The sequence below is a fragment of the Nuphar pumila genome, chromosome 6 (genome assembly GCF_984573655.1).
Source record: "Nuphar pumila chromosome 6, dmNupPumi1.hap1.1, whole genome shotgun sequence".
Lineage (NCBI taxonomy): Eukaryota > Viridiplantae > Streptophyta > Magnoliopsida > Nymphaeales > Nymphaeaceae > Nuphar > Nuphar pumila.
Genome location: NC_143254.1, coordinates 42,615,130 through 42,632,035, shown reverse-complemented (window position 1 = coordinate 42,632,035; position 16,906 = coordinate 42,615,130). Strand labels below are relative to the sequence as shown.

Sequence of the window (16,906 nt, the reverse complement as noted above, 5' to 3'; positions counted from 1 at the left end):
ATCATGAGAACCAAGAGATGGAGCGAGCGCATACTTGGATCGAGATGAAGCAATTGATGCGGGACAGGTTGGCAAGAAACCACCATTTACTTTTGATCCAAAACTTACCCAAACCCAGCAAAAAAATACTTTGTTAAAACCTAGCTCTAATGAAGTATGTCTAAAACCTGTTTCAAAACCTTCCAAATGCTTAGATCCAGTTAGTTTAGATTTAGATTTAAAATCCCTTAATGAGTCCAAATTCAATCTATTGGATCCATCCAAACCCATTTTAGAATCTATTATCCAAACTCCAACTCAACCTCAACTAAACCCTAACCAAACCCATTTAAACCCAATCCCAATCCCAAGTGAACCCTTCTATAGCTAACTCACTACTTAGGCCCAATCTCATGTTACCCAACATCAACTAGTTTTGGATCTTAGTGGATATCCTCAAGACATACCATATATTCAGATCTAAAAGCAACTTAAACCCATCTAGCCTGACCCTGCTCTAAACCTTAACTTGCTCGAATTAAATCAGGTTTTATTAGAATGGATAGTGATTTTATCCTTACCATCCAATCTATTTCTGTTTAACCCATTTCACTTTAGACGCATCTCGCGTGATTGTGGTTGGTTTGGAAAGAATGTTTCTGACTTCAATATGCACATTGAGGCAAATCCTGCTTTGGTTAGTTCAGTTTATACAAGATCATAAATATTTAGCCTAGTTTTATATTGTGGGTCCATATAAAACAAAACAAAACAAAATTAGATAAAGCGCAAGCAGGATCCAGACTTGAGGGCAAGTCTTCTCCAACCCGAAATGAATGATGCAGGAGCGGAACAAAGGAAACTGTCTAACAGGGTCCATTCTAATATTACTGAAGTAGTGGCAACCATGTCCTACAGTGTGTCTTTCAAATGTAAGCACGATGCCCAAGTACAATCAAGAATATTACTGAATTCAGCATTACCAACATGTTCCAGTTCCGGACAAGTTCAGAACATTTATGAGCAAAATATTGGAAATAGAAATGCACCAAGAGAAATTGATAAATGTGTTGCCGAAAAATTTATTCCCCATATACCAACTGGGTTCCGCTTGTCTGGTAGGAGCAGTGAGTTCATGTCACCTTGTGTTGGGACATTGTAAGTTCGAATCCCAATGGTATTGTTGTATAACTGGTAGGGGTCTGCCTAACCCCAGCTTGCCTATCAAAAAAAATGTATTCCCCATTTACAAAAGATCAGTGGGAAAGCTGAGCCAAAGACTTTTCTAGTCCTACATTATATATCAACAGTATTTCATAAGATTGTACCGGTAGCATTCCCAAGAAAAATTAAAGTATATAAGCCCATGCTAAATTAGCACAATAAAAGAAAAGTTATGACAAATTCACAGTCAGAGTTGAGACTGTCACCTAAGCACCGGGTGAGACACCCTCAGGATCCTTGGACGAATCAACAAGAGCAGGTGGCAGGAATTGCCACATGGGCAGGCCAGGGTAACCCATAAATGGCATAGGCTTGGTTCCAGGCACTTGTGCTAGAGCAGCAAATGCTGCCTGGAGTGCAGCAGGATGAGGAAGGAACCCTGCAGACATGGTTATTGCTTTTATCTGCTGCTCCAGTCTGTCTTTATCAGCTTTTAGCTTCACCTTTTCCTCACGAAGTTCATTTTTCTCAGCCTGCAGTAAAGACATGCAATCTTTATCAGAGTATGCATTGGCATGATTCTCAGATAAAAGCCATAATTGCCATGAATGCAGAGAAAAAATTATACACAATGCCCTCTATATTCCTTTTTTCTTTTGAATTATTGACCATGCATGCATACGATTGTTTAAATTCATTCATGAAATATTACAAGTATTTGGAGTGTTAAGGCAAGAATCCTAACTCAAAATATAAGCTGACGAAGCGTTATATTTGGTCGGGTCTTGAGAAAAAGAACAATAAGAAAAAACATAACATATATTACAACAACAACTATGCCTTCATCCCAAAACAATTGGGGTCGGCGATATGAACCAAAAAATAAAATCATTCTGGGTCTTCCACATGAATCCTTCTCCTCCAATCATTTCTATCCAATGCCATGTCCTCGGTGAGGTTCAAAGCATTCATATCATTTCCTATCATCTCCATTCATGTCTTCCTAGGCCTACCCCGACCTCTTTTAACTAATATAGTTTTCCATTTCTCCGTCCTTCTAACTGGAGCATCATTAGGCCTTCGCTGAATATGTCCAAACCACCGTAAACGATTCTCTCATCTTATTTTCAATGGGTGCAACCCCTACCTTCTTACGTATCTCCTCATTCCGAATCTTATCTTTTATTGTATTTCCACACATCCATCTAAGCATACGCATCTCAGCTGCACTCATTTTTTGAATATGATGTCTCTTGGCAGCCCAACATTCCGTACCATATAATAAAGCGGGCCTATAAAACTTTTCCTTCAACCGCAATGGCATTCTACGATCGCACAATACTCCAGTTGCACTTTTCCATTTCATCCACCCAACCTTTATCCTATGAATTACATCTCCATCAATTTCTCCATACTTTTGAATGATAGATCCCAAATATTTGAAACAATCATCCACCGGTATTTCTTGCTCACCAAGTTTCACTACACTCTCATCACTACTTCGTTGCTTATTAAACCAACATTCCATATATTCTGTCTTAATCTTACTCAACTTAAAACCTCTTGCTTCCAATGTCTGTCTCCATAATTCTAACTTAGCATTAACCCCAGCTCTAGACTCATCAATCAAAACAATATCATCAGCAAACAACATACACCACGACACATTTTCTTGAATTGATCTCATAAGCTCATCCATAACTATAGCAAATAGGAAAGTGCTTAAAGCAGATCCTTGATGTAACCCAACCGTTATAGGAAAATTGGTTGTCACCCCTCCACAAGTGCGGACATTGGTTACTACTCCTTCATACATATCTTTAATTATACTAATGTACTTGAGAGAAACACCTTTCTTCATCATTGTCCACCAAAGAACGTTCCTAGGTACTCTATTGTATGCCTTCTCCAAATCAATAAAAACCATATGCAATTCTTTGTTCCTCTCTCTATATCTCTGAATAAGTTGTATAAGAAGATGTATAGCTTTCATAGTTGATCTTCCAAGCATAAAACCAAATTGATTCTCCGATATCATGACAACCTTCCTCAACCTAGACTCAATCACCCTCTCCCAAAGTTTCATAATATAACTCATGAGTTTTATACCGCGATAGTTTGTGCAATCTTGTATATCACACTTATTCTTATATAGAGGCACCAAAGTACTCTTCCTCCACTCACTAGGCATCTTATTTGTCCGCCAAATCTTGTTAAAAAGATTTGTCAACCATTCTAAACCTTTCTCTCCCAAGCATTTCCAAGCCTCGATAGGTATACCATCTGGGCCAACTGCCCTTCTTGATTTCATTTTCTTCAAAGCCTCTGCAATTTCTTTCTTTTGAATCTTGCACATAAAGTCATGATTCATCTCATGAAAAGGAATAGAGAAGTCTCCAAGATCCTGAGCATGACTTCCATTAAATAGCTTATCAAAATAATCTTTCCATCTCTCTTTAATATCCTCATCTTTGACTAAAACACTGAGTTTCATATTTGATACATCTAACCATACCCAAATCCCTCGATTTCCTATCTCTCATCTTTGCAAGCCTATAAATATCCTTCTTGCCCTCTTTGGTATCCAACTTGTCATAAACCTCCTTATATACTTTATCTATCATGTTTCGAACTACTTTTTTAGCTTTCTTTGCTATCATATACTTCTCCAAATTCTCATTATTGTTGAGAATAGGTGGTTTAAGTCTTCTTAGTTTGGAGGTTATTTGATATTTTTATTTAATAATGGACTTAGATGTAATTTAGTCTATTGGCCTCTCTATATAACATAGAGAGCAGCCCTAATATGAGTTAACGAGTTCTATTTTTGTGCAACCTTCCCTCTCTCTCTCTCCACCTAGGGTTCGGTGCATCTCATCTATTCTTGAACATGGTATCAGAGCCAACGATCTCAGGAGCGTGATCGATCGTGATCAATCTGCAATCGATCTACCCAACGAGAAAAAAATATATATTGGAACAAGGTGTGTATTAAATTTTTTTTTTCGTGAGATCTGATGACAGATCTGACCCAGATCTGTTATCAGATCTAAGGGGCATCGTGGGAGTGTGTCTTCAGGTCTGGCAGCCGTAACCCCTGAGCCCTTGAGTTCCACCTGCCGTGATTTCTGGGTTTGGCAGCTGATAACAGATTTTTGGTGCGGCTATTTGTGATCGAGATGTGCTGCTGCTGTGATTTGTTTACGCTATTTGTGATCGAGATGTGTTGCTGCTGTGATTTGTTTATCGTGTCCCTATCGTGATTTTTTGTGTCCCTTGAAGAAATGAGCTTCCTGTTTTTAGCTGTCGTGATTTACAGTATCTGTCAATATGGTTTCAGCAGCTGCTGTCGTGATTTACAGCTGTCGTGATTTCAGCATCTGCCGTGATTCCTGCTGGGTCGTGATATTTTTTTTTCATGCTGTCGTGATTTGTTTTTTCATGTTGTGAAAGAAGCATGTTAGTTTTGGTACCAGACATGCTGTCGTGATATTGTTTTTTCATGCTGTCGTGATTAGTTTCAGCAGTCGTTCTGTCATGGAAACAGCAAGCGTGTTTCTCTGCTGTGTTGAAAAATATCATGTTTATGTGAAAGTCTTTTCATTGTCATGGGATTCTGTGTTGAGTATAGATGTTGGTCGTCGGTTCTGGCTGATGCGTGATCGTCACATACGCTATCTTATGTGCTGCTTGAAGCCTGTCAAGATTTTATCTCTGGTGTGGCTGCTGGGATTATAAAACTTGTTATTCAAGGGGGTAAATCTGATTTTTTTTTGCTGAAATAGAATTAAATATTCAGTATGGGTGAAACTTTGAAATATGATTCCAAAATTGAACATATTGGAGAGTATAAGGCTTTTGCCAATCCCTTCTCGTATGACTCTTCTGTAAGGTTGAATGAAACCAACTATGCCAGGTGGTCCAGAACTTTTATGATGTCGGTGTCTGGACATCGTAGAAAACATATTTTGTTGGAAGACGAACCCAATGAAAAGGTGAAAAAATACGTTACTTGGGATGAAGATAATGACATAGTTATGTCATGGATCATGAATAGTGTCGAAACCCATATTGCAGATGGTTTAATTTACTATAATACAGCCAAACAGATGTGGGACAATCTTCGAGATACGTATTCACAAGAGACTAATGTGAGTCGTATCCTGCAAGTCGAACAGGAGATATATAATTTACAACAGGGAGATCAGACCTTGGCCCCGTACTATGCATCAGTAAAAGTTGCGTTTGAAAGGCTCAATGCTCACATGCCTCTTTGTTGTTCGAAGCAGAAGGATCGTCAAGAACAGACTATGGTTGCTCGGTTTCTTACAGGCTTATCTTCAGAATTCTCTGTTGCAAAAGTCCAAATGTTGACTGGATCAGATGTTCCTACTCTTGCTGATGCATACAATCGTCTTGAGTAGACTTGCGGTCTCTCTTCCACAATCTCAGCCTGTAACTCAATCATCTGCTCTAGTTGTCTCATCTGGTTATGGGCGTGGAAATCTTCAGAATATCAGAGAACGAGGTCATGGACGAGGTATGGGAGGCAGAGGAAAGCTTCAATGTACATTCTGTAGAAAATCTGGACATTTAGAAGATCGTTGCTGGGATAAGCATGGTCGGCCAACCTCTTCTTCATCAAAGTCATATGCTCCTAAAGCAAATGTTACTACTCACAAGGCAACAAAGGTACAGGAAAATATCTCTGCAAGTGACAGTAGTATCACCCTCAGTCGTGCTGAATATGATGAGCTGATAGCTCTTCGTCCTTTGAGTTCCAACCCTCCTGTAGCTGGTGTTGCCTATTCAACCGGAAATCATTTTCTTCCGATTGACAGTAAGTGGATTATTGACTCTGGTGCATCTAGACATTTGTGTGAAAATTCACTTGTTTTTTCAGATCTAAAGGATATTAATGCTCATCGAGGAGTCTCATTAGTCGATGGGAGTTCCTCCCCGATTGTTGGTCAGAGAAATATTCCTATATCCTCCTCATTACAGTTGCAAAATGTTCTTCATGCTCCAAACTTTCCTCAAAGTTTACTCTCTGTTAGTTGCCTTATAAAAGAACAAAACTGTAGAGTAATATTTGATCTGATGGGTTGTCATTTTCAGGATTTGCTGACGGGGAAGAAGATTGGTGGAGGCTATGAAGAAAATGGAGTTTACTACCTACATCATCCAATGGGTAATGTTCATGCTGCAGTGGAACACTCATTCAATCCTGTTCAGTGGCATCGTCGTCTTGGTCATCCTTCATTGTCAAAGCTTCATTCGGTCTTTCCTCAAATTCCTTCCACCACATCATTTCAGTGTGAAGCATGTCAGCTGGGCAAGCATCATCGAAGTTCGTTCCCTTCGAGTCAGAGTCAGTCTAGTAATAAAGTTTTTGAACTTCTTCATGCAGATGTATGGGGTCCTAGTAAGATTCCTACTAGGACTCAGTGTCGATACTATCTAGTTATTGTTGATGACTTCTCTAAGTTGTCATGGGTTGTTTCAAGTATTATCAAATCCTTAATTCTTGAAATAAAAACTCAATTTGAATCTATTGTCAAGATTGTTCGCACTGATAATGCTCTTGAGTTTAAATCAAAAGTTTTGTTAAAATTTTACCAAGATCATGGCATTCAACCTCAAACTTCTTGTGCCTATTCATCTCAACAAAATGGGGTGGCTCAGATAAAACATAGGCACCTGCTTGATGCTGCTCGGACCATTATGATTCAATCTAATGTTCCTGCGTTATACTGGGGTGATGCGATTACCACTGCTTGTTATCTGATCAACCGCATGACTTCTTCTTCCATGGGTGATCAAATTCCATTACATATCCTAAAACCTAATGCCCCACTCTTCTCTTTCTCGCCCAAAATATTTGGATCTGTTTGTTTTGTACACAAACTTGGCCCTGGCAGTGATAAATTAGTTGCTCAAGCTGCAAAATGCATATTTATATGTTATCCCAAAAATCAAAAGGGATATCGATGTTATGATCCTATTTCTCGCCGAGAGTATGTCAGTGCGGATGTATCTTTCTTGGAATCCACTCCATATTACTCTAGTATCGGTTTCCCGCTGCAGGTTGATCCAGCTGAGTCTTTTCCATTACCTATACCTCCTTTTCCTTTGGAATCTGTGCCCTTATTACCGAACCAAACTTCATCCTCTTCCAGATTTCATAATCCTCCATTGGTATATGTGCGTAGAGCTCCACCTCCGCAAGTGCCTTCATCTTCTTCTTCCCTTGAGGTAAGTTCTACTGACAATAGTGATCTTCATGATGATGATAACAGGTCTATTGCTCTACGAAAGGGGACACAACAATGTACCTTATATCCCATATCTCATTTTGTCTCCGATGCCAGAATTGGAAATCAGATAAAGTCTTTTATTTCAGCCTTATCTGTTGAAACTATTCCTCTGAACTATCAACAGGCAGAGCTTGATAATCGCTGGAAGCTGGCTATGCAAGAAGAAATGGATGCTTTAGTATCTCACCATACATGGGATCTAGTTGATTCCCCAGCAGATGCTGACATTGTTGGAAGTAAATGGGTATATACAATAAAGTACAAATCTGATGGTTCTATTGAAAGGTACAAGGTCAGATTAGTAGCAAAAGGGTATACTCAGACATATGGTATTGATTTCTTTGAAACCTTTTTTCCTGTTGCACGGATGGGTATCATTCATCTTGTTCTCTCAGTAGTTGTTCAACATGGTTGGAGCTTGTATCAATTAGATGTGAAAAATGCATTTCTATATGGGGATCTATCTGAGACCGTTTACATGCAACAACCTCCAAGATTCGAGGTTGAGGGGGAGTGTCATAAGGTGTGTAGATTGAGAAAGACAATTTATGGCTTGAAACAAAGTCCTCGTGCATGGTTCCAAAAGCTGTTTGAAGTGATGTCACACTTTGGCTTTAATAGGTCAGCAGCAGATCATACTCTATTTATCAAGAAAACTAACTCTGGCATAGTTGTTATGGTGGTATATGTGGATGACATCATTCTTACAGGAGATGATGTGAAAGCTATTGAAGCCACAAAGGCTCATCTTCAAAAACACTTTGTTACAAAAGACCTTGGTTCACTTAGATATTTTCTGGGTATAGAAGTTGCCAGGAGCCGTGAAGGGATGGTTTTGTCTCAACGGGAGTATGTTCTTGACTTATTAAAGGAAACGAGAATGTTGGGAGCTAAACCAGCAAATATTTCCATGGACCATAAAGTTCAGTTGTTTGAAGAAGGGTCAAAACCGGTTGATAGCAAAAGCTATCGCTCCCTAGTAGGGAAGCTACTGTATGTAACTGTGACCAGGCCGGATATTGCTTTAGCAGTAAGCAAAGTTAGCCAGTTTATGGACAAACCAACTGAGGTAACACTGGAATGCAGCTATAATGATTCTCAGATATCTAAAATCTTCTCCTGGAAAGGGGTTATTGCTCAAGAAAGGTGGAACTCTGGAGATAGTGGCCTATTCTAATGCTGACTATGCAGGATCTGTAGTGGATAGAAAATCTACCACAGGATTCTGTGTGTTTCTGGGAGACAACTTGATTTCTTGGAGAAGTAAGAAACAAAATGTGGTTTCTAGGTCGAGTGCAGAATCAAAATATCGGGCTATGGCCCAAACAACTGCTGAATTGATGTGGGTTCGTACTGTTCTTCATGATCTTCAGGTGAAGGTTTCCTCTCCTATGACCACGATGTGTGATAACAAGGTTGCAACATATATAGCGAACAATCCTGTCTTTCATGAGAGAACAAAGCACATTGAGGTTGATTGCCACTATGTAAGAGATATGGTTCAAGCTGGACATATCACTACCAAATATCTAAAGTCGGAAGATCAAGTTGCAGATATGTTTACAAAACCCCTTGCGAGACCAAATTTCTCAAAATGTTGTGACAAGCTGAGCATGATTGATATTTATGCTCCAGCTTGAGGGAGAGTGTTGAGAATAGGTGGTTTAAGTTTAAGTCTTCTTAGTTTGGAGGTTATTTGATATTTTTATTTAATAATGGACTTAGATGTAATTTAGTCTTTTGGCCTCTCTATTTAACATAGAGAGCAGCCATAATATGAGTTAACGAGTTCTATTTTTGTGCAACCTTCCCTCTCTCTCTCTCTCTCCACCTAGGGTTCGGTGCATCTCATCTATTCTTGAACAATTATCACGACTCTTACTTAGATTTCTATAACACTCTATTTTAACCTTAATAGCTAATTTGACATCCTCGTTCCACCATGATGTATCCTTACCTAACGGTGCACCGCCTTTAGACTCACCCAATACCTCCTTAGTCACCTTTCTCATGCCACCCGCTATCTTATTCCACATTGATTCTGAATCCTCCTCGATACACCAATCAATTTCCTTAATTACCTGCTCTACAAACATTCCTTGTTTAGCTCCTTTCAGTGCCCACCACTTAATTCTAGGATCTATCCTATGTTTATCCCTTTTGCAGCATTGTCTAATTCTAAGATCTACAATTAAGACTATATGTTGTGTAGCTACACATTCTCCCGGTATAACCTTACAATCAATGCAACAACCCCTATCTCTCTTTCTAAGTAGGAAAAAATCTATCTGACTCGTATTAACCCCACTTTTAAATGTTACTAGGTGAGACTCTCTCTTCCTAAACCAAGTGTTTGCTAAGATCATATCATAGGACAAACCAAAATCTAAAATCCTTTCTCCACTTTTGTTTCTTTCTCCTATACCATAGCCTCCATGGATACTCTCAAATCCATCCCTACTAATGCCTACATATCCATTAAGGTCACCGCCGATGAAAAACTTTTCTCCATAAGATATCCCTTGTACTACTCCATCTAAATCTTCCCAAAATTGACGCTTAATGGAATCATCTAAACCTACTTGAGGTGCATAAACACTAATAATATTAATAATATCCGTACCTAATACTAATTTAATAAGTAAAATCCTATCACCCTTCCTACGGACCTCAACTACATTATCTATAAACTCACGACTCATAACAATCCCTACTTCATTCCTATTCCTATTTATTCTTGTATACCAAATCTCATATCCCCAAGGTTCTATCACTTTTGCTTTCTCACATACCCATTTGGTCTCTTGTAGACATAAAATATCAATCTTTCTCCTACACATAACATCTACTAACTCTACCAACTCACCAGAAACATAACACATATTGAGAATTAAAAAAAAAAAAGAGTTAGTAACGCTAAAGGTACAGAAGCAAACAAACAGTCGCCCAATCAGGTGATCAGACCAAGTGTGCACCTTCAACTCTCTGATATTTTCCTCAAGTTGCCCATTTTCTTCTTTTAGCTTCTCTGCTTCACCCCGCAACTGATTCATGACATGAATGGCATCACACAGAATAGTTGATTTGTCAGTCTTAGGCTTCTTTCCAGGTTCCAACAAAGAGCCCAACTCCAAGAACCTGAAACCATCATCAAAACAATTACAACTGGACATAGATGCATGATATATATATATATATAGAGAGAGAGAGAGAGAACCTGTCATTCAACTTATCCCTCCGCATCTTCTCCCTGCTTGCTTTGGAGCCATATCCACATGTTTCATCCCTATTGCTGTAATTCAAACAAACAAGGAGATCAATGACATAAAGTGACCAAGTCAAGCCATAAGCATAATCTAAGGCATCCTTGACACACCGTTTCATACCAGAAGATGAATTTGAAGTAAATAACCAATGAAAACATTTATCCAACACCAAAATGAGAAAGGCCATCTAATCCATCAATCAAAATAATGACACTGGTTAGCCAGGCCCACAAATGCCAGGATTACAATGACGATGGATGACACTCAGTATGATGACAAAGGCAGCCACAGTGTATAAGAAGTTTAAGAACAGTTACTTCCATGGTGCATCACAATTATGACACATTATGTTTGACAATGATGACAAAAAACAATGACGCCATGGTTTTGCAGATTGCTATAGCTAAATAGAGTTTGATTACATTAACTTTCAAATTTTAATTTAATGATCAAAATGGCTAAACAGAGTTTTATTACTGAAGCTATCCAATAAGCAGGTCCTTCATGTCTGCCTGGCCGTTTAGCAACAAGTATCAAGCTTTCAAATATGTAGGAACGACATTTCTTCATGTTGCCTGGCATTTTTACAAGTAGATGAAAAATTTTCAAGAAATTTTTTTTTTTATCACACACGAAACAATGCAGATGCAAGGGAAAAAAAGTAAGAGAGTGATATGTATCAGTGATATGGGATTCAGCAGAAGACATACCGTTTCTGTGAGCATGACCTTCCATGGCAGTCAGGATCCTCAAAAGAACCACTCATTTCCGCACTGGTACAATAATGCACAAAGATCACTAAGAAAATAAAATATGAATAATCATATTTGAAGGTCAAGAATGGCAATAAAATGTTTGAAGCTACCTAGTGCTTCAATTAAATGGTCATACAAGCTGCACATCTATCCTTGATAGTTCAAGACTGAAGATACAGATAAAATTGGTGTTTCAGGACCCATTGAGCTCACTGAAGTCAACCCAATGACTCATTTCAGTCAACAGGACCACACCGAACCCAGTCAACCTGGTTGACCAGGTTTATGCCAAATGACAGATGAGTCACAAGCTGACTTGGCAAACTGTCAGGAGCTGATCCAGCCGAGTCATGGATTCAATCTGTCAGAGTCACAAGTTAACCACAGGCAAGTTGAGTCCCGACTCCCAAGCCTCTGGGTTTTGGAATTTTGGTAGATATGTCAAAAAACTTTCATAAATTCTATTTTTTCCTCTCTGACTACAAAAGATAACTTTAGAGCAACGAGGTGTCACCACAAGAACAAAACTACACTAAGAACAAAGAATCCAAGAAATATTACGTTCATCAACCTAATCTAAATATGTGAACTGTTTCAGCAAAACCGCTTGTCCAATTGGTAGGTTCTTGTGATGAAATCGCATTTAGATCGGTAAATATGATTCCCACGTTCAGGAGTTGTAATCAGGATACACAAATCTTATGCAAGAAGAGTGACAAAGAAATCAAAGACAGAAGGAAATTGATTTGCACAATTAGCATATTCAAAATTCAACTTATCTAGAAATCAAGAATTACTTCTTGGGGACATTATCTTATCGAAGAGATATCCTCTTTTTCTACTAGAAAATTGGTGAAGTCAGGACTAAACATTGTTGAAGGATAACCAAAAGATTGTGTGCAAGTTTTAACTGAATACTATTTCTGGATTGAAATAAAATTGCCATAAGATCAGCAGCATCTTTTTATATTATGGAAAGCTGGGGGATGAAACATCATGCCTGCTAGTTCAAACTCATTCAAATGCTTTTTCAAGTCTATCCTTTGTGAATACAACTCTTCCATTCTGCCCACAAGATCGGAGATATACAACATCATGCTTGAGCAATCATACTTATTCAAGTGTTTTTGTTTTTTCTGCCAAATCCAAATTAGTTACTAGACTACAATCTGGCCTACCATACCAAGATTGGCTAGGATTAAGTTTTTTTTTTTTCATGAGGAACGGGGAAACCAGCCTCGGGTTAGAGACCTAGTTGCGCTGGCTATGCTTGTCGTAGTACTTACGGTCGCTTTCACAATGGTGTAAACCCGTGGTGCACCCCTTTCCCCGAGGGAGTTGTGCTCCAAAATTTTCAAAAGAAGAAAGAAAAGGATTTCTAACAAGATATATGCCCTATCTTGTTCTCCAATTATAAAAATAGGGACAGAATGACCAGAGGGAAAGAGGAAAACCATTACTACGATGACTTTGATGCTGGTTCAAAATATGGACTATGTTAAAGAGAACATTGTCTCTTCATTCACATCAGTCTTTCCCAACCATCTTACTTAGCATGAAGCAATGCCAAAGCCCAAGAAATCTTTAATCAAATGTGTTTCTTAGCATTTTCCTGAAGAAACCCGAGTTTCACTCAGACAAAGGCCTGACGATGTATCCTATGTTTGATATTCCAACATGACCCAATACAACAGCTTACCTACGCATGGATGGTTACATAATAAAAAAAAAACTGTTCAGTTACCAACGACACTAGGGAAACAGGACCCAGAAACAAGAAGGTATAGAAAAGTCTAAATATTTGATATTTTATGCCTTCTCATGTATAGATCATGAATCACAACCTTACACATAAAAATAAAAAAGATAGACATGTTTTGGAAAGTAAAAAGACTGAGACTAACCTCAACAACGATTCATGGAAAGGATTTATCCTCATAGATTGATCTCGGTGGCTACATTGGCAATGACTAAGAAATTTGCCCCTATACACACCCAGAAATCTAAAAACATAGAGGTGTTTTCATGGCTGAACAAGCAACTCTTTCTAAATGATCGTAGCCCAACGCTAACAGAATAGGCACCGAGTCATTGGTCTGAGCTCCGCGACCAATTCAAAAAATATGAGAGAATTGGTATCAAAACACTTGCATCCTCCAGTGATTGTGATCAACTTGGACTGCGGAAAATTTCCCATAACCACAAGAACATCCAATCAACCTGACATGTGAGCAACTCCAAACCACTGCACTCCTCAAACATCCCTCCAATATCCAATCTAGACCTTATTAAAGCAACCAACAAAACACATATTCCTCATCCTCAATGACTTCAATTCATACAAAATTAAAGCTACCAACAAGTTCCCTGTTTTCCCAATCTTGCATCGAGCACTCTAAAAACCTACTAACTATCCGAAACCTTCGTGATAATAAGAATAGCGAAGATATAATAGCTCAGCTGTCTCCTTTATTTCATTAACCAGGGAATCAAATCCCCAATTTCAAGTTACTGATCAGAAAGAGAAATCGAATCCCCAAAATCCCTCATAATGTCATTCCAACCCAGAACAAATTCCAAGGGGATATTTCCGACGCACCCAATATCCAGAAAAATAAGCTAAATTTCAAGATTGCAGCATGGAGCAGAATATAATACCCCAACTTATCCCCATTTTACTGGAAAGAGGGTGCATCCAAAAAAAAAAACCTTGGCAAAACGAGAGAGAGAGAGGAAAAAACAGAAACCAAAAAGACGAAAGCAACACGATTTCCATTTCGAGTTCGAGAGGGAGAGGCGACGGACCTGATCTCCGGAACGGCTCCCAGCGTCGAGTAGAATCCGGCTGTCGCCCCGGACGCAATCGCCTGAAAATCACCAGGAAAATCCCCGACGTCGTCAATATCGATGAGCTCATACTCGGGGAGCCATACGGAGTTCTCCCCGGACGTCATGACTCCCGCCGGAAGCGACAAAGGCGTCCCTTCCCGCGGACCAAAAAAAAAAAACAGAAAACAAAAAGGAAAGGCAAGAATGCAGGGGCGGACTTTCCGCGCGTATCGTCTTTCGCTGTGTGTTTTTTTTTTCCCTTATATTGAAATCCGTATGGTGATTAATTAAGTTTATTTTTATTAATTGCATCTTTTTATTAATTAAGTTTATTTTCAGTCGGTTCTTTAAAACGGCACCAAGTGTAGGGAATAAGAATTCAATGTCAATTGTGGTGGGCATTGGCTCCATTTTGGGCCAGAGTCCAGTTCTTTGAGATCCGGTCCACCACGTACGGACCACACTTAAGCTTTGCAATTGATTGGCTACGGGCCACTTGAGCGGCCCAGTCAAGAATAAACTTGGGCAAAACCAGCGACGTACTTGTGTGAATGTCAAGAGGAGGTTCACAATGTATTTGTGCAAACGTCAAGAGGTTCACATGTTTATATGATCATTGAGAGCTCTGCATCAAATTTTGAACATAAAAAGTATTTCAACAAATTATTAGGCATTTTTTTTAAATTGTGGCATGATATTCAGCAGCGCCCCGGGTGACGTCCCTTCCGTCCATGCGCATTAATAAATTTCCAATAAATAAACTTCTCGATTAGAGACCCTTACGCTATATTCCAAGAAACACAAAAGCACGTGGTACAAATGTATGCGGGGATGCCTTACGTTTCTTTGAGAAATGTGTCCTTGACTATATGTGAGCAAATATTGGCTACTATGGCTCGTACCATACTTTTCAGTAGGCACCAATAGTTTTTGCCCTTTTTTTAATCAAGTCTTATAGTTTGTAGATATAATCTACACGTTCTTTATAGTAAAACACGTGTTGAATAGGTAATTATAGTGTGCAAGCAGGTCTCAGGATACTTCAAAATTCATCTCACAATGCAACGAAGTTTCTCAATTGAAAAAAAAAATCAGATTTTTTATATCTATACAACTTCATTCATAGACTGTTTCTCAGTAAAAATGACACACCTTTGATTTTCTACTAAATAGTATTGTATTATACCCTTTAGTACATTTTTGTAAGTAACTCATTAAGTTATAATATCCTGAGTTCAAATTGTCTATTTCTTCAATAGTTGAGCCTTTTAAGTGCGTCATGCGTCGGGTTTTGATATTTCAAGCAAAATATGATGTTTTGTACGCAGGCGGCTACAGTGGTGGTGGACCCCACCCCAGACTAATTCCCTAAAATGATGCCTTTACCATCTTAACCACGACACCTGAAAAACAAGTGGGTGATCAGTAAACATCAACAATTGCATTTCATGATTGATTGACTTCAGAATAATTGGGATGGAGAAAGACATTAATGGCTGTCTTTTTCCAAAAAAAAATTTAATCATTTTGTCTTTTTTCTAACAATTTGAAACCAAAGTGATCTCTCTCTTCTTTTATATATATATATATATATATATATATATATATATACAACAAACAACAACAACAACTACGCCTTCATCCCAAAACAATTGGGGTCAGCGATATGAACCAAAAAAGAAATTCATTTTGGGTCTTCCACATGAATCCTTTTCCTCCAATCATTTCTATCCAACGCCATGTCCTCGGTGAGGTTCAAAGCATTCATATCCTTTCCTATCATCTCCATCCAAGTCTTCTTAGGCCTACCCCGACCTCTTTTAACTAATATATTTTCCCATTTCTCCAACCTTCTAACTGGAGCATCATTAGGCCTTCGCCGAATATGTCCAAACCACCGTAAACGATTCTCTCGCATCTTATTTTCAATGGGTGCAACACCTACCTTCTTACGTATCTCTTCGTTCCGAATCTTATCTTTTATTGTATTTCCACACATCCATCTAAGCATCCGCATCTCAGCTACACTCATTTTTTGAATATGATGTCTCTTGGCAGCCCAACATTCCGTACCATATAGTAAAGCGGGTCTAATAGTCGTCCTATAAAACTTTCCCTTCAACCGCAATGGCATTCTACGATCGCACAGCACTCCAGTAGCACTTTTCCATTTCATCCACCCAACCTTTATCCTATGATTTACATCTCCATCAATTTCTCCATACTTTTGAATGATGGATCCCAAATATTTGAAATAATCATTCACCGGTATATCTTGCTCACCAAGCTTCACTACACTCCCATCACTACTTCGTTGCTTACTAAACCGACATTCCATATATTAAGTCTTACTCTTACTCAACTTAAAACCTCTAGCTTCCAATGTCTGTCTCCATAATTCTAACTTAGCATTAACCCCAGCTCTAGACTCATCAATCAAAACAATATCATCAGCAAACAACATACACCACGGTACATTTTCTTGAATTGATCTCGTAAGCTCATCCATCACTATTGCAAATAGGAAAGGGGTTAAAGCAGATCCTTGATGTAACCCAACCGTTATCGGGAAATTGGTTGTCACCCCTCCACAAGT

General features: G+C 38.7%; 1 protein-coding gene across 3 annotated transcripts; it reads right to left on the bottom strand.

The window, feature by feature from the left end:
- Positions 1 to 842: 842 nt before the first annotated feature.
- Positions 843 to 14,550, bottom strand: LOC149834739 (transcription factor ILR3-like). Of its 3 annotated transcripts, XM_090011527.1 has the most exons (6): positions 14,287 to 14,550; positions 11,437 to 11,499; positions 10,678 to 10,752; positions 10,436 to 10,598; positions 1,410 to 1,676; positions 843 to 1,200 (listed from the first exon to the last, which is right to left on the bottom strand). In XM_090011527.1, exons 1-5 carry the CDS (start codon positions 14,433 to 14,435, stop codon positions 1,410 to 1,412), a joined length of 717 nt encoding a protein of 238 aa, XP_089867653.1. In that variant the 5' UTR covers positions 14,436 to 14,550; the 3' UTR covers positions 843 to 1,200. The 3 variants fall into 3 exon arrangements, with proteins under 3 accessions (XP_089867653.1, XP_089867652.1, XP_089867654.1); XM_090011526.1 differs by lacking the exon at positions 843 to 1,200 and having other exon boundaries at positions 1,225 to 1,676; XM_090011528.1 differs by lacking the exons at positions 843 to 1,200; positions 14,287 to 14,550 and adding an exon at positions 13,386 to 14,159 and having other exon boundaries at positions 1,225 to 1,676.
- Positions 14,551 to 16,906: the final 2,356 nt, after the last annotated feature.